The sequence below is a fragment of the Gossypium hirsutum genome, chromosome A11, assembly GCF_007990345.1.
Source record: "Gossypium hirsutum isolate 1008001.06 chromosome A11, Gossypium_hirsutum_v2.1, whole genome shotgun sequence".
Classification (NCBI taxonomy): domain Eukaryota; kingdom Viridiplantae; phylum Streptophyta; class Magnoliopsida; order Malvales; family Malvaceae; genus Gossypium; species Gossypium hirsutum.
In genome coordinates, this window is record NC_053434.1 from 106,606,130 (window position 1) to 106,630,325 (window position 24,196).

General features: G+C 32.0%; 2 protein-coding genes across 4 annotated transcripts; both read right to left on the reverse strand.

Moving 5' to 3' along the window:
* Window positions 1-7,026: 7,026 nt before the first annotated feature.
* On the reverse strand, window positions 7,027-11,543 carry LOC107892718 (ankyrin repeat domain-containing protein 13C-B). Of its 2 annotated transcripts, none has more exons than XM_041081637.1 (3): window positions 11,082-11,543; window positions 8,833-10,483; window positions 7,027-7,743 (listed from the first exon to the last, which is right to left on the reverse strand). In XM_041081637.1, the coding sequence occupies exons 2-3, from the start codon at window positions 10,420-10,422 to the stop codon at window positions 7,354-7,356; spliced, it is 1,980 nt and encodes a 659-aa protein (XP_040937571.1). In that variant the 5' UTR covers window positions 10,423-10,483; window positions 11,082-11,543; the 3' UTR covers window positions 7,027-7,353. The 2 variants fall into 2 exon arrangements, with proteins under 2 accessions (XP_040937571.1, XP_040937570.1); XM_041081636.1 differs by having other exon boundaries at window positions 8,833-10,762; window positions 11,082-11,442.
* A 6,593-nt stretch (window positions 11,544-18,136) lies between these two features.
* Window positions 18,137-23,281, reverse strand: LOC107892726 (diphthine--ammonia ligase). Of its 2 annotated transcripts, none has more exons than XM_016817783.2 (12): window positions 22,981-23,281; window positions 22,707-22,778; window positions 22,464-22,543; window positions 21,736-21,961; window positions 21,614-21,646; window positions 21,349-21,431; window positions 21,163-21,235; window positions 20,579-20,921; window positions 20,117-20,448; window positions 19,381-19,718; window positions 18,844-19,201; window positions 18,137-18,602 (listed from the first exon to the last, which is right to left on the reverse strand). In XM_016817783.2, exons 1-12 carry the CDS (start codon window positions 23,056-23,058, stop codon window positions 18,387-18,389), a joined length of 2,232 nt encoding a protein of 743 aa, XP_016673272.1. In that variant the 5' UTR covers window positions 23,059-23,281; the 3' UTR covers window positions 18,137-18,386. The 2 variants fall into 2 exon arrangements, with proteins under 2 accessions (XP_016673272.1, XP_016673276.1); XM_016817787.2 differs by having other exon boundaries at window positions 22,439-22,543; window positions 22,981-23,199.
* Window positions 23,282-24,196: the final 915 nt, after the last annotated feature.

Consider the following 24,196-nt stretch of genomic DNA (forward strand, 5'->3'; position numbering starts at 1 on the left):
TGTTGAATCCACATTTTTCCTCCATTTTCCTATTCAACTTTATTCTCAACTCGTCATATCGCGCAACATAGAGTCACACTCGTTCGGTAAGTGATGATGGTGCTTTAAAATTTTAGTTTATAAGTTATTAATTGAGGAACCTCTGTTTAACTGTATTGTCAGCCGAAAATCTAGTGTGAGGGAAGGTGCTAGTTTCGAGTTATAGAGGGAAGCATCCTTAGTTCGTAAGGTAAAGGTTTTTTCGCTTGGAAGATGACTTTTTGTTTTGGGGTTAAGTTTAATTTGATCATTTAAGTGACTAATTAAGCAAAATGTTAGTCAATAATAGGTTCTAAAGGGCTCGTGGTGATTTTAGCTACGAATCGATACCAGGTGTGTACCCAAAATGGAGAAAATAGAGTTCAGTGAAAAGCTCAAAAAGCTTAATGTCGATGCCATAGGGGCATGTGGTCGCCCGTGTGGTAGGCTGTGTGACGGTACACGGGCGTGTGATCGACGAGCCAGGCTGTGCGTACATGACACAGCCATGTGAAGGCTGGGTGAGGTCGAGTGTGACACATGAGCTCAGCCAAGTGAGCCGTGTGGACCCATATGAGTAAACCAAAAAGGCGTATGAAATTCTGTGCCAGGTCATGTGATCCACACAGCCAAGATTAATTTGGGCCGTGTGGGCCTACACAAGTAGATCAAATGAGCGTGTGAGCCCAATTTACTGATTTGTTTGCTAAGGTTGCACGGGTCGCCCGAGACGACTGTGAACCTACTGTGGGGTTGGTAAGTAGTGTTTTGATCCCTAATTGACTGAACAATATATGTATGATTGTTTACTAAGCATGATTATGATATGATACTGATTATATGCATGACACTACGTGATAGCATACCATGATTGTATGTTGCATTGTATGGGGTTGGGATAATATATGTGGAGGAAGCATACTGAAAGGCTTTAAGCTTAATATACTAGCAGCTCAGCTACAAATTACTGTCTAGTGCCACTTTCGGTACTATTATGGAGTGTAGGGATGGGTGGGTTGATTATATCACCACATGGAGTATAGGGTTGGACGGAGATGGTGTGTAGAGGCTGGCTGGGTAGGATTTTGTGACTGCATATCTATTACTGCTACTGTACTATGATGGGCTAAGGTCCTACTGCATGACTGATTCTGTACTGAGCGGGCTAAGACCCTATACTGGACTGATACCGATACCAAAACAGGGCTTAAGCCCAGACTGTGTTATCTATTTATATGCATGGGGATTACACACTGAGTTTGTGAAAACTCACCCCTCTGTTTAATCTGTACAGGTAACCCCTAGACTTAGGAGGATCGGAGTAACGAAAGACTCTGCGGTGGCCACACTATCTCTTTTAAACTGTTTACTGCATATTTACAATTTTAAGTTTAATTAGGTATTTTACTGTAATTATGACCTCTATGGATTTTTGGTTTAAAATTTAGATTTTATGTACTGCTTTATGTTTTATAACTGCTAGTAGTAGGTAAAACTCGGGTTTCCAAGTTGGATGAATGTTTTCTCAAAATACCTCATATTCGCAAACTGCTTTAAAAGCTTCCACTAGGTATAACATTTTGAAAATGAATAATGATTTGTAAGGTAATGATTTATAAAGTATAACATTTGAGAATGAATAATGTTTTGGAAACAAATGACACGATTTAGAAGTAATATAGGATGAGGAATGGTTGTTTAAGCGGAGAAACTATTTTAGCATCATCATGGTTTTCAAAGGCACTATCATGTGACATCACCAGATTCAGCCATAACGTCTAGGCCGAGTTTGGGGTGTTACAAGTACAATTAGTGGAGAAGATTCTGATAAAGAATACAATGGTAGGACTGATGAAAATTTCTTAAAGACATAAATTGATTTTAGGCAAATGGGAAATGGTATGTGAAATCAAAACTCAATTATCCTAATATAATAAGCAATGGAAAGATGATAATGCAACTTTGATTAAACAACTGCTAAAGAAGTTCTCATTGCAAAGGAATGAGACAATATTGTGAAAGTTAAGAAATAGCTTTTTGAAACTGAGCTAATGCTTAAGAACTTTACTACCAGTAATAACAAACTCGGTGAGATTCTAGCAGCTAGGAAGAGAGATCAAGGTAGGGGAGGCTTAAGCTTTGTAGATAAATGTAAAACTATAATAGGAAGTCTCACAATTTTTATAAAAGCCACAAGTTCAAGGGAAGTTGGTAAAAACTCTAAATCAGTGTTATCCAAATCATTCAAGAAGAATATTCATTCCCATAAGGTGATTTGCCACTATTGCAGTGCCCCTAGCCATATAAAACCACATTTCTTTAGGATGCTACATGATTTGAAATGGAGGAATTCAGTGCCTAAGACAGTGCCCACTCCCCGAGGCACTGCAGCTAAAAAAGTGCAAAAAGAGCGTATGAATGAAGAAATAAAATAAATGTTTGCTTGTTTCTTATTATTCCTTAAAGTCCACTATTGATGGAATTTGGTATTTTGACAATGTTTGTTCACAACATATGGCAGGTAACCAGTTCTACCTCACTAATAAGATTGTCCTATTGGAAGAGTGACATTTGGTGATGGGAATAAAGGTCAAATACTTGGTAAATGGATTTTGAATGTTTCAGGTATACCCCAATTGAAGAATGTGTTGCTTGTATATGATCTCAAAGTCAATCTGGTGAGTACCAGTCAACTCTATGTTTAAGGTAAGCTTGTAAATTTCACGTTTACTACCAGCAGTAACAAACTCGGTGAGATTCTAGCAGCTAGGAAGAGAGATCAGGATAGGGGAGGCTTAAGCTTTGTAGATAAATGTAAAAATATAAACAGAATTTACCACAGATCATTCGTCTTTATGATGAAAGACTTAATTACTATTTGATAGTAATTAACTTTTCATAAAGGAAGATGTAATGATTACTATGAGATAAAACAGAATCACATTGGAAGAGTGGATTTATCCCAAAAAGATTAAGGATATCCTATTAAGGTAACACACTTACGACAAGGTCATTGGACAAGCACTGATCGAGTTGCTTTTATAATGGTATGACATTAGGGAGAGCTCAATCACGATACTATAGTGGAATAATTTCGTGACTAAATGAGTTTAAAATTAATAGGCGAAAAGCTGGAACTTAATTATAAATCATTTAAGCCTTAATCACATATGTTCAATCGGACCCTTTGCTAGCCCGTTGAAACCAGAATTGAATTGCATGTTGAATCAAATAAAAAGAAATGGTAAAGTTGGAGAAATAGGAAACATTCGAAAATGAATGTGGTTTTCTCTCTAAATGGAAATGACTTGAAAATTTAATTTATGGATTTTTGAAGTATTAATTAATTAATTTAAGTTCAAAAATAAAATAAAATTAATTGGTCATAGTGAAACCGTTAAATGTAGAAAAATTAAATATATTTTCTCATAGATTCTTTTTTGGTAAAGTTGCAATAATTTTAACGGGATTATAATCAAGTTAAAAAAATTATTTAATTGAAAAATTAATTAATTAATTTAAATTAATTTATGATGTTTATTTTGGAAAATAGAAAAACATATATTAGGTTGGATTGACTTATAAAGTGCTTGGTTAAATGTCCAAGAAGTACTTATAATTGAACCCGATACGAGAAAGACTCAAGCCTCTCATGCTAAATATTGGGACGGCTAACCCTAGTATATTTAACTAGGGTTGTCAACCCCCAATCCTAGTTAGATTAGGATTTTATTTTTCTATTGAAATAGACTTCTATTAATTCAACAAGCGTTTCACTTTCTCTCTCTATAAATAAATGACACCATACAACTTTGAAATATTGTTACTTTACCCAAAAATAGTGAGAATTTATTTTCTAAGTATAAATTCTATTTTTCGAAATAACAATTCTACCGGTTTCTATTGAAAAGGGATTTGTTTTCTACTAAAAGTAAAGTAAATAATTTCTAGTTGTGTGTTTGATTTGAATTTGTTCGAGCCCACACTCAAAGTAGTTCGTGGCATGAGAATAGCAGAAAAGGTTGTTCAGTTGAAAGCTGGGAACGATAAGGATCAATCTAGCCAAAAACACAGATGCAATTTTAGTAAAGGGTTTATTGCTATAAATATTACAAACCGAGTCAATTTTTAAAATTTTAATTTTTCACTGTGTAAGAAGATTGTTTTTGAACCAGATTTTTTCCAACACTTGTGTATGTTGATGACTACTCCAAGTATACTTGGTTAAGGTTTCTTAGCGAAAAATCAAATGCATTTGATGAATCTAAGAGACTATGCAGGGGGTTGATTAATGAATAAGGAAATATCATTGGGATGGTAAGAAAGATACGCAGTGACCATGGAAATGAATTTGAGAATGAAGAATTTGTCCAATTCTGTGACAAAGAGGGGATCAGACATGAGTTCTCGACACCTAAGACACTTCAGCAAAATTGTGTGGTAGAATGCAAGAATGTAGTATTTGGACAATTTTAGAATAGTGATTGTTCTTTTGTTGAGAAAACTACATTCAAAATAACTCTCTTCAAAACAACTTTTGTTTAGAACAGTTGCCATTGAGAACAACTTTCATTCAAGAATAGCTCTTGTTTACAATAATTTTTGTTTAAGAATAGCTATTGTTTGGAACATTTGTCATTCAAGAACAACTATGTTTGTTGGGACTAGACTTGCCTATGAGAGGGTTAAGGCAAAAATATAGGTTTGAAAAATGGGTTTGGAAATAAAAATAAGGCCCGTTTAAAAAATAGTTCGGGCCTCGAGTAAAGTATTTTTTTTTGCCTGGACCCGACCTAGCCCGAATTTGCAAAAAGAAAAACTTTGTTGTTTTCTTCTTGTTTTCTCACTGTTTTGCTACCATTTCACTATTATGTTGCTATTATTTTGTTGTTATTGTTTAGATATTGTATAACTTTTATTTTATTGTTAATTTTGCTACTATTTTAGAGGCATTTGCTTGTTAAGTTGCACTTATCTTAGTGTTATTTAAGTATAAAATTTATTTATAATTTGTTGGGAAACATTTATTTTAATGTTTTTAATATATTATATTTTTAAAAAAATTATACAAGATTTTAATATGGGCGGGTCAAGCTTAAGTTTTAGCATTTTTATTCGGATTGGGCTTAGGCAATTTTAGACTCATTTTTTGAGCTTGAGCTTATCAAACAGGACTAAATTTTTGTTAAGGCTTGGCCTAGCCCATGAACAGGTCTAGTTGAGACCTTAGCTATCATGTATATAAAGTTTCACCTCATGTTCAAACAACTCATTGAACTGCATGTTTTGTCACCATGTTCTATCCCTTGTTCGAATAGCATGTCTGGGCAAACCTTTAGACAACAGTCTAGACATCTCTTTAGGGCAACCTAAGTGTAGTATAAAATTGGCATTTTTTATTTTGATCTTCATGATGCATTGCCCTGTCAACAAATTATCTTTAGCCTATGTTTTATTCTTTCCTAAATGATGATGGTCAAATTTGAGTAAAAAAAAGAATGAATGATCGACTTGCCTTATCTCGAGATATCATCTTTATCCTTTAAGCCTTTGTATTGGTGATTAAGCTGGCTATTCTACTTGTTTTCCTAAATGAAAAATCAAATTTTATTACTAACCTTGAATACACAATTTATTGCTAAGAACATAAAATGTTAGTAACTAAAGTATCTATAATCATATTTACATTAAAATAGGTACTCATATTTTTAGTATTGTGCTAAATTGAATCTGACATACTAGACATGAAATCTTATATAAGGGATTAACCACTGATCTTGTTTGTTAAGTGCGATTAGCAACTTATCCGAACCTATTTTATTTAAATTGTATTTTAAACTTAACTAAGGAATCCTAAAAGTACTAGTTTCTAGCCTATCTTATCATAACTAGATTATTAAGTATGTTTACATGTGCGGAAGTATGAATATCCCAAACGCGTGGGCAATACTTGATTAGTTTTATAATAGATCAAATTCTTCTATTAGTTCATATGCACGAGTTGTGAGATTCAATCACTATACTCTAAATCCGTTTTTTTTTTTGAAATTTCAGTTTTGTCCAATAACAGTTAAATCCATTAGTCATATAAAAAAATCATCCATTTGTTATTTTTAATTTTATACTCTAAAAACTTTAGTTGAGTAATTGTATAGATAATATAAATTAATAAATAAAATCAATTTGAGAATAAATAATTAATGAATGCTCAGCTTATACAATAACTAAAACCTAAAAATAAAAATAATTAAAACCACATAATAAAATATCTAAAATAAAATTTTAACTACAAATAATCAAATCAGAATTTAAAAAAAAAAGAGCATAATTCATACGTGTCATGCCCATCTACTCAATTATATTTATAACTAAAAATTTTAAATACTGAATTAAATTTTAAATCTATGTAAAAAAATTGAGAAAAAGTAATTATTAAAAACTAAATATAATCTTTTTAAAAACTTATAAATTTTAAACTATAAAATAAAACAACATAATGGGGAAAAAGAAAAAGAGAGACGAATGAGTGAGGTCGCATGTTGGTCATTGACCCTACCCGATCACACTATAAAAATTGTATTTCATCTCTAATTCATTCTATTCAGGAAACTAGGTATTGAGGTTTAACCTGTGCAATGTGCACATTTTAGTGCGGACGATCTAATCAAAAAAAAGGGAGAAGACTTAAGCATAAAGACTAAATCTCAAATTTTATCCAAGTATAATACCGCTACTAAAACCTCATAATTCAAGAAATATGAACCAATTGGATATTTAATTGCACTCAAAATGGAATGGACTTAAACCAATAAATAACTTGACAAAATTAAGTGTGTACAGAATTTGACACTCATCTGGGTTTAGACTTTAGATGTTTGTGATACTCGCACCCGAATTCGAGTACCAAGTATCACTCAATGTTTCAAGCTTGAAATCTATCTCAACCCTTAACCAGTTTGCCTTTAGACAAGACGAAGGTGAAAAAAGATCATTATGAAGAAGTAACAATGAGAGGAAAAAGAATATCAATCACAAAAAAGGAACATTTGACGACCATGGACTTAGATACAAAGATTTAATGTCCAATAAAAATTAGAACTGAAACAAACTAATAAAGAAACCAATTTCACATCACATAACAATACAACAGAAGAAGACAAGGCTCTTCTTTCTTTAATCAAACTGATTCATTCCCCCTACCAATCATTCAGCAAATCAACTGCCGCATTTCGCCAATTGCAATTAGTAAAATATCAAATGTGTATAGGCAGTAGCCTTACCTCCTAAATCTGTTGTAGATGCCACTGAAAGGGTAAAACACCCGGGATCCTGTAATTATTCTTCCACCTCTTCAGTCACCTGCTGCTGACCTCCATCCCCGCCTTTAGCTGCTGCTGCCTGCCTTTTGTGCTTCTTGCTTTTGGCTTTCTTAGCTTTCATGCGACGTTTTTTCTCATTTGCATCAACCCAGGTATAGCCGGTTGGTATGTGGAAAGGATCAACCTCGTCCCTATACCGGTGGCTATCACTATCACTTGACTGGCCACCACGACTCCCTCTCATCCACGAAATCCATGATGTTGAACCCTCTGATTCTTTTGACTTGGCATCCTGGAAATGAACCGGGCTGGAAGGAGGAGTTGCAAACTCCTCCATTGGCTGAAGCTCCTCAAATTTAGTGAAAGTGACAAGGACTCGAATAGTTGGGACAATAGGGATGGCAACCTAGAATAAGGAATATTAGACATCAATGTGCAAGATTGGAATGTTTTATGATATTAGACACTACTCTGACTCATAAGTCATCACCACTTTCTATCATGCTTGCACAACAGTTTCCACAGACAAACATTTAAAATGAAGATCTTTTAGCATAAGGGCCATTCTCAAAGTTAACATTAACGATTAAAGTGTTAGAAGGAAGGACAATAGAACTGGCAAGAAGAAATAGGGAAGTATTTTGCCACCACACTATAATGCACATTGCATCTGGTTCATTCACGACAAGGGGGCCTCCTGAACCAGAAATACAGATGGAGAAATGTAAATAACAATTAAAACCGTGCTTTGTAATGTCGGAATCATATAATGCGTATTTTAATGAAGAGTTATGCGGGATTCCAGCAATATGGCAAACCTAAATATCGACATTAAAAGTGGCTTCTCCGTCATTTTGAAATATTAAATGACAAGACAATCTCTTAATACCTATATTAGACCTAAGCTTTCGCCTAGTGACTTGAGCCTAGGTCCAAAAGCATCAAGTAATGGCCAACCCACTTAAGATTTTCAACCAGAAAATATATATTAAACCATTAGTAACATAAGAATGGCTTATGATATGCATGCCCTTAAGTTTTCCTTTACCTTAACAAAAGTAATTCTCAAATAACAATAAGCTAACAATCTATTTCACTTCCAGACCTCAATTCACTAGTTGACACAAAACAAGCCCCTACTTCAGCTCTCATTCAAGTTAATTTCCAATCATTACAAAACAATGTGTTTGGATTTTCAACACCATAGGACCAAGGATACCATTAATAGACCCATTTCCTGTGTTTGTTAAAATTAATGTGAACAAAATGAGGTGATTAGATAACAGGAGATAAGCAAGTAAGACCAGCAAAGTGTTCTTCATACGAATTTCAGTATTCGCTCTAACCCAGGACATATTTTCCTGCCTAAAGATATTGATAGCTCTTTATTTTCAGACATGACCATCACTCCAAGTCAACTTTGAAGCCTAAACAAGATTTTTACCATAAAATAAGATAATTGTTCGAGTTATTGGCTTCATATGTCTTACATTACCTTGACTGGAAATGTGCCCGATGGCAGTTTAGTTGTTAAAAGCTCCCTTAATCTCCTTATAGCCTTGACTTTGTTGGCTAATATGTCAAGTAAAGGCAGGAGTTCCTCTGTCTTTAAAGGGAAATCTGGTGTTAACCACAAAACAGGTCTCAAACCCTTCTTATACTCACTTTCATGTTTATCATCACTATTGCCCCCTTTCTTCTTCTTCTTCTTGCTGCTTTTATCTTTACGCTTCTTGCCATCGACAGCATCTTCCTTCGCAAATTCAGATGACGATCTATGATTATCAACTTGTCTCTGATTGCTACCTTCAGGAGCCGATTTTGAGAACTTTCCAATCTTTGAATCATCAGGATCATCACTGTTCTTTGAGCCTTTCTTATTCCAGCCAAACCAGCTCTTCTTCTCCTTAGCAACACCATTTGATTCACAATTTTCATAGCCACCTGCTGAACCATTTTCTTGACAGTCGACAACTCCATGCTCATCATCATCACAAACACCATCTGAATTTCCCATACGAAGCGCCGAATTCAACTGCATCCTTTCCTCAGCTGTCAATACATCATCATACTCATCCTGTTCACCGCTATTTGCCATCCTTTCTTCATCATCCACAGAAAAAAGCTCTTCATCAGTCATTGCACCAGGAACTCTCCTTGACTTCACGCTGACTGTCACATGAAGCATATCATAAATTTTAGCCTTCCAGTTTCCAACCATCTCACTTCTCTCTTGTCGCCTCCAATTCAAATGAGGAACAAGCTCAGCCTGAGTGACATCAATACCGGGCCTATACATATTAGTTTGAGACATCATTTGCACTTCATGAGCGATTTCTGATTCAGTTGGTTGTGCACCAGCCCCCTCTAAGGCATTTGTAACTTCTTTTTCCTTATGAGAAAGAACAATCAAAGAGCCTGCAGGAAGAGAAAGATTCCCATCCTCAGAAGTGTAGCCTTCCCCTAGAAAGAGAAATGTTTGGTCTGATCTTTGAATGCGGAACCCATCAAATCCAGCAAGTGTCATATCAGCGCGGAGATTTGAACCCCGCTTCCAAATGCGGTAAGTGTCTGATGGTGCAATGCGTCCAATAAATGGAATGACTGAACTTTCAAAATGAAAAGACATCTCCATGTAAAAATCACGGATACGAGCTGCTGAGGCAACAATCCTGGGAAGTCTGCGACACCATTTTGCCCAGGCAAGCGGCTGGTAGTGTCGAGCAATAGTAATGGCGATTGCCTCTTCCCTTGTGCAAACCGCTTCTTGCAAAGCACTCCAACCCTGCTCATTCTGAAGACTCCAATCTGCTCCAGCCACCATCAAAATCTCCGCTGAGATCGGATCTCTCAATCGCACTGCTAAATGCAGCGGAGTCTCCCTACCTGGGACATCACGACGATCTATGACAGACGAGACAGCATCAGCCCGTTCCTCAGCCTCAAGAGATTCAACTTCAGTATTAACCTCGCCAGCCTTGGCAAGCCGAGGGAGTGTTGAGATAATGCGCCTAAGCCCAGCATACTCACGGCGAGCAACAGCTAAATGAGCTGGACTATGGGCATACTTGGAAAGATCCTCCATTTACTTGATTCTCTGCTTAGAATTATGCTACTCCACTATCATTTCATCCATGTCCAATACCCTATCATTGAAAACATAAAAATTAACAAAAGCACACTCCCACCATAATCTCAAATTCTCCAAAACGCTACATTTTAAGATAAACGATTCAAATTTTGATAAGGTTCCACAACTACTCATTAGGGCTTTTAGGCTTTGCTATGCAACTTCAATACTAGCTTTAGTTTAAAAATGATAATAATTGGCAATGTGGCAACTTCTTTACATCTGCTCAAATGACGTACGCTTTTTACCCTCAGTTCAATTTACAGAGAAGTTAAAGCTTCCACGGAGTTCAAATCTGTAAATGCGATCCCCATAAAGGAAAGTAAACGAGAATGAGCTTCAATAAGTAAAATTTCCATATTAGCACAAGAATTTTGATTTTTCCATTTTTACACCAGAATATGAAATTTACAGAAAAGAAGGGAAAAAGAAAATCAAACATAAATGTTTTCACTAGTTTACACTAAATTAAATTTCACATTTTTTTTACAATAACCACCAAGAATATTCATTTATGTTCATTCCTTCTACATTTACTTTCGTTCATTTTCTAGGCAGCCAAACAAAAAAGAAACAGAATTAAAAAAGGAAAAGAAAAAGATAGAAGGACAAACCTGAGGAAGCAGGTGCAGCATCCAAATAAAAATCCGAAACGCAAGCGGATCGAGAAGGTTTTCCTTTCCCTTTCAAATTGGCTTCGTGGAAGTTGAAACTTCAGAGAAAGAAGGAGCTAGAACGGACGGCTACTGTCAATTAGAGGATACTGGATCCGGCGGGTCACGATCTGAATCTTCTAAACATAGACTCACCTCTAAAGCACAACTCGGCTCAGTCCTCTTTAAAAATTCAATGCTTAGCTGAGATCTCTCTGGAGCAACTTTCGCTTTTTTCTGTATCTATTTTGATTTTCTATCTATCAAACCATTTTCTTTCCCCTCTGCATACTTTCAGGTCCCGTCTCTTAACTTTTTCGCTCTCCCTTTTCTCTTGCCGTTTTGGAACGTTAAATGTCCCTCGTTTTCATATGAAATTACTTTTTCTGCCATTCACGGCAGTTATTCTGCCCGGCCTAAATCACTGATTCATTAAAGAATGCCCCATTTAGAATGTAATTAATTAATTTAAATATGAAAATATTAAGGTAATTATTCTATTCGGTAGATATAATTTTTTATTTTTTAAATATAATTACATTAAATATCACAATATTTATAACTTCTCTCATGAGTGTTAATTGAGTCTTAATTTAATTAGTATGGACATTATTGTCAATATAAGAGGAAATAAATTTGAGTGCGTTAAAACACAATATCTTTTTATTTATAAATTGGTGAAGGAATTTAGATAATTTTAAATATTATGTTAAAATAATTAACTTTTTTTTTATGTATCTACCAATAACCCTAAAATACAATAGTTATTTCAACAATAACTTTAACCAATAAATGAAGTCATTTAAATTTCTATTTTAAATTATTATAAACATTACTTTTTGAAGAAGATTTGTTAATTTATCATTAAATTCCTTTAATGATTAGCATTAATTAATCACTTCAATAACTTCATTCAATTAATTTCCCTCAATAATAAAATTTAACAAATGAAAATGTTAATGATTACATATAATTAATGCCACATTAATAATCATTAAATTAACTTGTAATTAATATTAAATTGAATAATTTTAAATATAAAAATGGTTCAAATCCCTTAAGTTTTGATAAAAAAATCACTTATTCCATGATTTGAAAAATACCAAACTAACTAATTATGATTTTTTTGTTAAATAAATTTTAAATAAAAAATAACTTTATTCTTCAATATTTATATTCAATAATCTACAAAATATTTATATTCAATCATTTTCAATTTTAAAAATCTAATTGGTTATAAAAATATTTTTATTATTAAATTAAATTATAAATGATATTATATACTAATATAATCATATGTAAAACATAATATATGTTTTGAATTAATATATATAAGTTTATTTTAAGTTACAAATATAATCATAATTAAAATTATGTATTTGAATAGCTATATCCAAAATTAATCATTAAAAAACATGACCAAACTGATAATTATTATAATATCTTCATACCTAAACCAAAATAAATACATAATATATAGATGAGACATAACCAAAGTAAATGTAATCCTTTTTTCTTTTTATCTTTTATATTTTAATAATCCTCTTCATTGAAATCTTCTAAATAATTGTAGCTAATTAATTTTACAAATATAAATTTAAAATGCATAGATAAATAAAAATAATAGTCTTTTTATTTAAATTTAATTTATTTAGTAGATAAATTTTAATGGTGTTTATAAGATTTTCTTCTAATCGGAATGAATAAATGTCTTTTCCCTCTTATTTATATTTGTAATATTGATAACATAATAACATTTTAATGGTATGTTAAATAAAGTTCTCTAACATGGTAACATTCGATGGTGCTATTGAAAAATAGCAATACTAGCTAGAAGGTAATTGGAATGCATTAAATATTTTTACTCGAATTTATTTATTTACTTAAATATTTTTTTACTCATAATTTAAATTGATTTGGTTTATTTTAATTCTGTATGTTATTATTAGTTTCATTATTTGATGGATGTTATTATAAAATACAAATTTGTATTTTAGATACATGATTTCCACACGCATATGTGTAATCTAATTACTAATATTAATCAAATACGAATAGACTAGCAGTTTACATGATCATATAAAAATCGACTAATTTGTGATCACAACTAAATTATTACCTTTATATAATTTGTATAATCCAAAGTATCGGTCCATTTGTTAAAATATTAAATGTAATTACTACTGTATAAAACATTTATAATCTAATCATTCTATGACATATGCTTATATTTTTACCTTTTCATGATAGAAAGCATATAGAGCGGACGGGATAGCACTTGTAAAAGTAGAATGCAACCATTTATTTCATTCATATCCCACAGGAACAGCTTACAAAGCACCTTGTATGTGAATGCCAAAACTATTAACGCTAACTGTATCTTCTATTCATTTGAAAAATGGTTAATAATGATAGCTACATGAAAACAACAATATTGCCAGATCTGACATTGACACTCCTCTGATAAGCTACGGATGGAAGCTCTAAGATGTTAAATGATATAAATTTAAGTTGAAATTTCAAAAGATTTATCGAATTAATTCTGTAACTATATAAATTACCCGCTTCTTCAAAGAATGTGTTTAACAATCTAACAACTACTTTTAGCAATGATAATGAATTATTCCCATCACAACTTTATTTTCGATTAAAAAGTCAGTTAATAGAATTATACCTTTCAATATTATTGTATATTCACCGCATGAAAAAATTAGAAAGTATAGGTTTTAAACTACGATTGTTAATTAAAATTGAACACTTCTTTCCTATTTGACTAATGAAAATGATTATAGCAAGGGAACTTAATTGACAAATTTGACTCAACATAAGTATCAAATATATAATTTAAAAATATATATAAATAATATTAAATTATCATTATTTTAGAGGCATCAATATTATTGTTAATGCAAAAGTATATTGGTTTGAATGCGCTGAAATGCATTATTCTTCTATATAAGAATTAGGGTGGGGTTATGGGTAGTTTTAGACATTATATCAAAAAACCATATATGATAAAAATTTATAACGAGAATAATGTTTAAAAAATTTATATTTTAGAAAATAAAAAATTAGAAGAATAAAAAGAAACTCTCTAAAAGTTCCACATTTTTATTACATTTATATTTATTAAAAACATAAATAAATAAATAAATAATATATATATACACCAAGAACGATTAATAGGACATCTATTTTCTAAGTTTAATTAGAATAATTATATATTAAATAAAATATAAATTTAAAAATGCACTAATGTAATTGCAATTTGGGTGATTTTCTGCGTGTTTGGTCTCGTCGTCACAGCAAATTTTCGCATCTTAAAAGACGTAGCTGCCCCTAGTTTTGACAATACTAACCTTGGCTTGCCATTTCTATTGCATTTTATTTCCTGATGGCAAAGTCAAACAAAGCATTTCTTGATTCCAACAATAATCTTCTTCTTCTTCTTCTTTTTCCTTTTAAAACTCCAAATTATAGCTTTAAAAAACCTTTTATTTGATTTTTTTTTCTCTTTTAACGCAATTTTTAAAATATATTTTTAAGTAACGTGAATAATTCAACAATTTGATTATTTTTAAAAATTGAATGTGAAAACGTGGACTAAACTAAACGTGTTGAAATTATTAATTTCTATTTCTAAGAAAATGTCGATTTTTGTTTCGTTTTTCAATTATGATAAAGATGTCTCTTGTCTTGGCCCAATCCTAGGAGATAATAATAATAATATTATTATTATTATGTTGAATTGTATATAATGCCTCCTTTTTTCCCAAAATATAAAAATAATATAAAGAATTTAGGATTAAATTAGTATCAATATAACTTTTTCTTACTCATTTTCATATGAGGGTAATATCACGATTTTTAGTCTTTATTTTTTTATATAATAACTAGAACTACCCATAGTCTCTCTATAATCTTTAAATAAAAAGATAATGTACTTCAACGTACTCAAACTCATATCTTTTTGTACTAACAACAATCCTAACGCCAATTAAATTACAGTTACTACCACTATAATTAAAAATAAATCAAATATCTAAATATATAATCTAAAATTAATAAAGATTTGTACTTAAATCTATTCCACGAGTTCATTTTCCGTAAGATGTTTTACATAATTCTCTTTTTTACACTCTTTATCTTCTATAAAACATCTCAAGCCTTTCTTTTTTTCTCCAGCCTTAAGAATCATGTCTTTCTTTTTAATCACTTTCTTAAAGCTATTTCAGAAACAAATGCACCCTAAATATTATTCTTTTGGCATGTGATATTTAATAAATTCGAGATTTGAACTTTATGTTTTTTTTTATTACAAATTGTAACTCTTTTTGTATAAAAATATAGTTAATTTTTTATACCTCAAATTATTATTTAAAATTTAAATTAATCACTAAACTTCAAAAAGTTTTAATTAAAATTTTAAAGTAACAGTATTGCATTGATCAGATTCTTCCATCAACCTCAATGCTAATTTGAGAGTTAAATTCAAGAAAGAGGTAATCATCATCTCTTATTTCATGAACACATGAAGCAAACAATTGGACTCTTTTTTCTTTGTTTAGGTTTATTAATGTTAGATCTGATGGGATTCCAAATTTCTAACATATTTCATGCAAAAAGCTAAACCACTCTTTACTAAAAACTTTAGTACTTTGTTAGGGCTATTTTAAGGAGGGGTGTGGACCATAGAGGTTGAGGTCCATATGATTTCAGTGCTACTGAGCTTCAAATGTGCTTTCTTTGCTTAACACACTCATCATTTTGCCCTTTAAAACTGTCATTGGTCCCCCTTTTTTCCCCATGTGAGCTGTGATTTCCCATCATCAAAACCTTTTGTAATTTTGTTAATTTGTTGCTTTGCTTTGTGTTTCCCTATTAAAGAGTGAAAACACCATAACTTATGGGCATGGACATAATTGAAAACCTTGGCACTTATCACCTTATTTTTCTCTTAAGGACAGGGTTTGAGAGGAGGGTCTGGGTTCAAAATCTGACCCAATTCTCTGCCTCTCCTTCAAAGGTCTTTTCACTTATTTATAGCTGAACAAACAATGGTCCATTGAGAGATACATTTTGGATCTATGTTCTTTAGATTCTTTTCCTTTTAAAATAGATTCAATTATAAATTCCAAATTTTGAAAAAATTAATTTCTCTACTTTAATATATCAAAATTTAGTTTTAAACATTAACAAAATCAAGAAATTAATTCTATTACTGGTAGATTTGGAAATTTGAATTGTTGACTTTTGATAATGTTGTGTAGTGATTTTCAATTTAGTGACATAATTTAACAATGGTATCTAAAATTGGAATAATTTCTTAGTTTAAAGTATGAGGATCAAATTCAAATAAATTAAAGTACAAAGATTATCTTCTCAATTTTCATATAAAGGAATGAAATTCATAATAATACACTTAAAATATGACTTTGACATCTATGTCCATAAATTCAAAGGTGGATAGTGGATATACATAGATGATCTTCTATATATATATATATAGGAAAAAAAAGAATATCCATATTTGATACTCATAATTGCTAATCGGCCACAATTATCACCATAGATTATGGGTGATATGATTGGCAACTGAGTTTGTACTTCAAGTACAAAGAGGCTATAATTTGTACAGTTAGTGACAACTCCTAAATTTCTTTGAATTATTGGGATAAAATTTGTATGTATACAGGATAAAATGTGTCAGAAGTCCCTGTATTTTTCAAAAATTAGAAATTCAATCTTTTTATTTTTATTTCATGGAATTTAATCCTTCTAATTTTTAAATTTCAAAATTCAAGTTTAACTGTTAAATTCTTTTTGTTAAATTTATTGTTGTAACAGAGACTTCTGGCACATTTTAACCATGTATACACACACGTACCTTTTATAAGACAGAGGAAAAAGGACAAGCAGAAGGGTAGGTGAAGTTCCAAAAAATTGTTATTTCCTCCCATAACAAATATCTATATCCATCAAAATATTAACATAAAATGTACAGTTTATGAGCCTAAATTCTATATAAACCAACTTAAATATAGAAAAGGGGGAGGGGGGGGGGAAGGAGGAAAGATGTTTAATGGCATATTTCAATTTGGTAGCATTATATTACATTTAGAGTTTGCTGCATTAGATAAAAAAGAACAAGGTAATTACACAGATATATCATGTAACATGAACATGATATTCCTAAAAACGAATATAATAATCCAATTAAACAAGTCGGGTTAATTGTGTTTATCACACTATTTTCTTATTAATCATATCATGGATATATCATATCATGTTCGTGCAGTGTTACATCCATAATTACGTATTCTTATAATAAAGCTATAAGCAGAACTCTAGACTTGACTGATTAGAAACTTTTTTTGCCAAGAACTAAAGGCCAAAAAGTAAGCAAATTGCTAGAAAGCTACTCATAACTACCAAAAAACAACAAAGCTAAGCAGCCTCATTAAGACAAATTAGAAGATGTGACTTGGCACAGAGTTTTCTCAAATGGTTGGACATGGGGCTTAGTCAAGGTTCTAATAATGATGATTTGATGCTTTGCAATCAAATTAGTAGGATGTTGTGGTGACAACCTAATTTTGATGAAATGAAGACATCTCACATGCAAATTGTTTGCCCCAATTTGGAAAATCATTTCACTACACTTTATAGTTTACTTATTGAAAAAGGATCTAACCATTTCATTTCTTTTAAAATTAGCCCCTCTTTTTTTTATTGTACTCAAATAAGCTATTGTTTTTTTTTATTTATTTGTACCTAAATAAGCTGTTATTTCGCATGACATGTTGATTTATGTTAAAGGGTTTGTTTAGATATAAATTAAAGCTTGGGACTTATTTGGGTACAAGTTAAAGGTTAAGGGCTTATTAGATTTATTTTGGACTAATAAAAATATAGGGACTTAACTAGATAAAATGGTAAAGTTCAGGGTTTTTTCTATTATTGAGGCCTTCTTATATATAACAGTAGACAAAAACAAGAAATTCCCAATCAGAATATATCACAAAATCTTGCAATTAACATTTAAATTTGACTTTACCAAGGTTCTTTAGATTCCTTGAAATGTAAAGAATACTTGATTGTAAAGACAATAAATCTAACAAATAAATTGACCAAAAGCATTACCTCTTCATCCAAGAACAAACCACATTGGTGTGGCTGTTTTAACTTTCAGAAAGGAGTTTCTTTGATGACTGAACCATCCCTTGGAGAAAACAAATGATGGAATTGCCAAAGTGAAGTAAAGGATCAAGATTTCCCAGCAAACAGCTCACAGGTGATTATATCATTTGTACATGCAGCAGATATTCCGGCACCTAGGACCGGAACAAGATTGAAGATAGGCTTCCCGCCTACTTTGCTACCACCATTCATCTGATCAAGTTCCTTGAATCCATCCGCAAACAAGTTTGATAATGTCTCCATAGGCACATGAAGGTTAGGTGGGAAGTAGAGTCTCAAACTCTAGAAAAAAAAAAATTGGGCAGAAAAATGAGTGAGGAACTGTAATGAAAACAGTAAGGCAAGAATATAACACATTAAAGGAGAGTATTAATAAAATAAATAATAACCACAAGTGACAAATCCAGGAACCAATAACCAAAATAAACTTTCTGGGTGAAGCATTTTCCTAACCTTCAACAGGATATAACTCTATTTAGAATCAATATTAAAGGAAAATGAGGTGCTTGCCTAAGAAACTTACCATAGTGTCTTTCCAAGAAAAATCATTTTCGATAATGGTTTTGTTTAGAAGAAAGATGCAAAACCTAGATATTCTTTTCATTTGACTCTCTGTGAGAGAATTCTGATGATTATTGTTGCTCCAATCAGCATTCATAGAATCTGAACAAATCTTCATAGCAACTACACTTGTGATTGACAAAACCACCGCACATATCTTTCCGGGAATGACACATTTCTGAATACATGAATCAGGCCAATCTGCAGGTTGAAAACCAAAAGAACTAGGTGCCACTATGCTAGAAAGTTGACAGGAAGTTTCTTCAGGTGTTTCCACAGTCTCTGGGACATAAAGAATCGGCTTTATTTCTACAAGTGCTCTGCAATATCAAAAACAGAAGATGATGGAATGCCCTTCCGTTGGACACAACACAAACTACTACTTCTATTATACATCCAAAAAGAAAAACAAACACAATTTCAAGGTGAACATTTCCTTTTAGAAGTCAGTTCATCAGCACCCTTATGATTCATCAAAAGTTAAGTGTGGACCATTTACCTTTTCGGCAGATCTGGAACTAGAATATAAAGGAAAATAGGATCAAGCACTTCAGGCTTGGTCCCTTTATCCAAATGAGACAGCTTAAGTTGTTTCGCAAATGTATCCAGATTGTCGTGAATTTTTGGTCTCTCATCTAATGGAATATTCGTCGAGCAGTAAACCACAAAGAGAATAGCAGAAGTAGAAATTGAACAATTAAAGCATTTTGCTATTGCCTCACTGTTCTGAAGGGCCGATTGAAGTTCTGCAGTTGAGCCACCATCACATAGAGTCATTGTCGGTGGATCGAGTCCCAGCTGACCAGCCATGTGTAGCATCTCCTTATGCAAAGTTGCCTAAAAGTAACATTGATCAAGTTAAAAGTTGACTGGACTGCATGTGGATAGAAAGAGTGCACATTCATTGAAATATCAGGCATGTTCAGAAAAAAAACCAGTCATCTTTTAACATTTATGAATGAAACCTTAATGATTTATGATTCCTGAGCATCTCTCAATTCAATCTTTTGCCATAAAGAAAACGATTATTGTGTTTCACTCCTTTCAATTAAGCCCCACCCCAACACACCCACTGGGAAAAAAGAATCAACCAGACAGTTAGAAGTGAAAAAGGTATCTTACTGTCAGACAATTTCTTTTAATTATTTCAATATTCTTTTGAAAAATATAAAGTATAAAAATGCAATAAAAAGGAACCTTCTTTCATTGATGCCAATTGCCATGATTCAGAGTACCTGGCTATAAGGTCCAATGCAACTTGGTGCCCAGCATGAAATACTTTGAACATGCAAAACTCTTTTGCTCTGATCATTGGCCACTAGAACTTCAATATACGCTCTCCCTAAACCCGCTTGAATTAAAGGAAGTTCAATAGTACTTCGCGATGGAACACCAAAAGGGCATTTATCCTGGGTAATAAATCTCACATATGTCTCATTTGCCTGAGTGAACTGATCCATATCAGAAATGTAGAGATGGATATAAAGCACATGCTCCCAACCTAAACCACATCCTTCAAGCTGCAACTCAATTTGCCTAAGGATCAGCTTCAGGTCTCCTTGCAAACCTATCAAACAAAAAGTAACAGGAAACAGTTATTAACTGCAGCGTTTGATTTGGAAACAATGGTTAAATACAAAGGAACATTATGTTGCAGGGGATGACAACAACAAATCTGCACAGCAGTCATTTTGTACCCGTGGAAGGTCCTGATGTATCTTGCAACCAACAACAAATAGAAAATGTAGTATCTTTTTCCGTTTTAGAGAGGTGAAGCCTATGACTTGAAACTTCAATCAAATCATTAACTTCAGGACCAGGCTCGCCTGGAGCTTTGCATTCTTCCAGGTTTACTCCTTGCACTTCGAATATAGAACTGATATTCTCCCGACAGAGATCATTGGTTTTGTTATTACCACTTAATGAGTTGGACTGCTTACTTTCCAAATGAAATTTCAATGGATGCAGCACTCCAACTGGAGCTATGGAATCTGAAGAGTGCAGTACAACTTGGAAGTCATCAAGCATAATTCGAGCATTCTGAAAATTTTAGACCTTAAAAGTTATGAAAAAAAATACTTGCAAAGAATCTGTTAAATGCAACTGAGTTGCAACCCCCCCCCCCTCTTTTATTCAGAACATGAATACTAATTAAATCCTTGGGAATAAATAAAAGAAACTATTAAAATGAAAGAAAGACAGAGTTGGGGTTGAAGGCCAGGGGAAGCCATGAGTAGAAGGTAAATATTTCACCAGGGGACTAGTCAACAGAAAAGCTTACCTGGAAGAGTGGGCAGTCAAGAGTCAGGGTTTCATACTCCCCTCCCTCGCCACATACATTTATTCCATACAAGCTGCCAAAAAGGAGTTCAAAAAGAAAATTTTAAGTTTCCAGCCACACTTGAAATATTAAAAGGTACATCATGCATCACACACACACACACACAGAGGAACAGCACTAACATACTCTTTCAGTTTATGAAGATAAGGTTCCAAGAATGCTATTTCTTTGCCCAAGTGCTTCGCAGGGTCCAGCCCCATGGCTGCAACCTATGGCATAATAATCCAATATGAAACAGACAATACTTCAACTACAATAGATATGATAAAACATCTCATAAAAGAAATAGCTAGAAAGTAAATTTATATAGCACAAGCATGAAAGACATCACATGGTTTCTAAACAAACATTTAAGAACAATAAGAAAGAATTCATCAAAGATAATACATACCTTGACTGTGATAGCCATAATTTCATTCGTTATCTGAACAGTAAAGAACAGACAGTAATATGTGAGAAAAACAAACCATCTAAATTTTTATTAAGTATTCATATTAACAAAATACAAATTACCATTTCTTGAAGAAGCAATGATTGATCTTGTTTCCACAAATATGCCAGAGAAACAAGCCCTAACCTTGAACAGACACTTTCCACCCGTAGCCTTTGATAATCTGACGCAATTGCACCAGAAGAAACTGCTGTTATAGAAGGTATCTGCTTCTTAACTTCATTCAACAAAATAAACATATCTTCAACTTCATCACCCGGTGTCCTTTGGTAGCTAAGTTTATGGTGCCTACAATAATCGCCAAAAGCTTCAGCAAAAAAAAAAAATGTGTATAGTGTTCATTTGTCAAGTTGAAAGGGCATATGCTTAGCTGAAAGTTGACTAAACAGCAGCCCTTCTGAAAATCATCTCAACCAAATATTAAGTAAATTTCTTCATAATATGCCTACTTACAAAATGGATTAACAAATTTTCAATGTTGTAACCAGATCATTATGCTGTGAAAGAGAAATATATGACTTGCCAGCATCATACTTAGTACAATCTGTTAATCGCATGATATGCACACAGAAAAGACTGCAAAGCTCGTAATAACATTGTGTAACTTGAAGGAAATGCCATAACTAAAAAACTGGAAAAGCCCAAGGTACACAACAAACAAAGTAATTGTGAAATGACAAGCAAAGATGCTGCTTTTTTCCCATTTCATAATTGTGATACAAAGTGAAAATCATAAATTCCCTGAACAAAGATGTATGGTTTTACCACAATACTCGTTTAAAGGGCTTGCCTTGTGGATCCTTGTATTCGCCTTCGGAACAATGGAACTCCCATGCATTCTGCATAGCTTACAATTATTTGGTGCCCTACCTGAAAGAAAAAAAAATCAATATTCATGTCCAACTCATGCAAAGAAGCATACTTTGTATACTCTTAACGTCAAACAATTGAAGTAGTATGATTTTGCTACCACTTTCTTACAAAACATAAATAAATAAGTGAAATCAAACGACGAGAATCAGCAGAGACTTACAGTTTGGTACATGTAGCTATCCAACTCATCCACTAAATCATCAGCTGGTAATAAATTAGCCACAGCGACAATCTAAATAAAAAAGCAACAAAGAAGTCAATTTCTTTTAATAACCAGAAATTTTAATTTCTAAGGAAAAAAATGAGGAAAGGACATCTACTAGTACTGCTTTCGGGTACCCTTCTCGTATAAGACACTATAATTCCCAAATCTTTATGAGTTTTTAGTTTAAAATATTGTTGGTATTATTTTCTAGGGAAACAAACAGAAAAACCTGGTGGCCGTATTGGATGCATTTCATCATAGCATAACAGCTATCTTTTCCACCGCTGACTAAAGCAACCACCTTCATTTTCTGTATGTCTGCTGTTGAATCAAATTGCGGAAATTGAATTGATCAATCTCTTACTTGTGAGATGAGACCAGGAGGCCGCTTGGGAAAGGGCTTAGGGTTTAACACACTCTTATTTTCTGTCTTCAAGTCAAAAAAAAACCAGCTCAGCACAGCAGCTTGGTTTGTACGGACAGCACAAATTTACTCTTCGCAAATTGCCACTTCACTTTTTTCTATTTTAGAATTGAAATTATTCCTGGCCCAAAAAAATATTTAACTAAAATTGATTTATTTTAAGCTGTGTTAAAAGTAAAATGTTTTTTTTTATTATATATTTTTATGTTTTGATAATAAAAAAGTACTTATAGTCAATGAAAAATAAGCCGTCGGTTATTTTTCAGAAAAAAATTTCTTTTATGGTTATTTTTTTATAAAAATTAAATTAAATCAAACTTAATATTATTATCTTAATAATAAATTTTATTTTTATTTTTAAAACTATTTTAAAATTATTAAAATATTATAATTTTCAATATTATTAAACATACATATTTAATTATTTATATTTAATCATATAATAGATTATTAATATAATTTATTGTTTTAATAAATTATTTACTATTTTAATTTTATTTAATAATAAATTTTAAAAATAATAATTTTAAGTAATATTCCTCATATATTATTGAAAATATTTAATAATAAATATTTCTTACAATTATAAATATATTAATAATAATTTGTTTGTAGTATAAAAATTAAAATATGCTATATAAGTCCATGTACACTTCATACACTTTGAATTTAGTCTAAGTACTTTTATTTTCAAGAATTTAATCTCTCTACTTTTCAAATTTGAAAATCAAGTCCAATTGTTAACATTATTAATTTTTTTATCAATTTTGTTGATGTCATATTTTTAAATAAAAAATATTTACTTGGTAGTCATGTAACTAAAAAATGACGTTGTAATGAACCTGAATTTAATAAAATATTTTGAATGTATGCAAAAACAATGTGAAATATTAATTTATAGATACAAAATAAAGTCAATTAAATAATGAATGTTTGTTCTATTAAAAACAACTTTTATGAAATATTTTCCAGAAATCCGTCAAACAACATAAAATATTTTACACAGATTCATCCAAACACC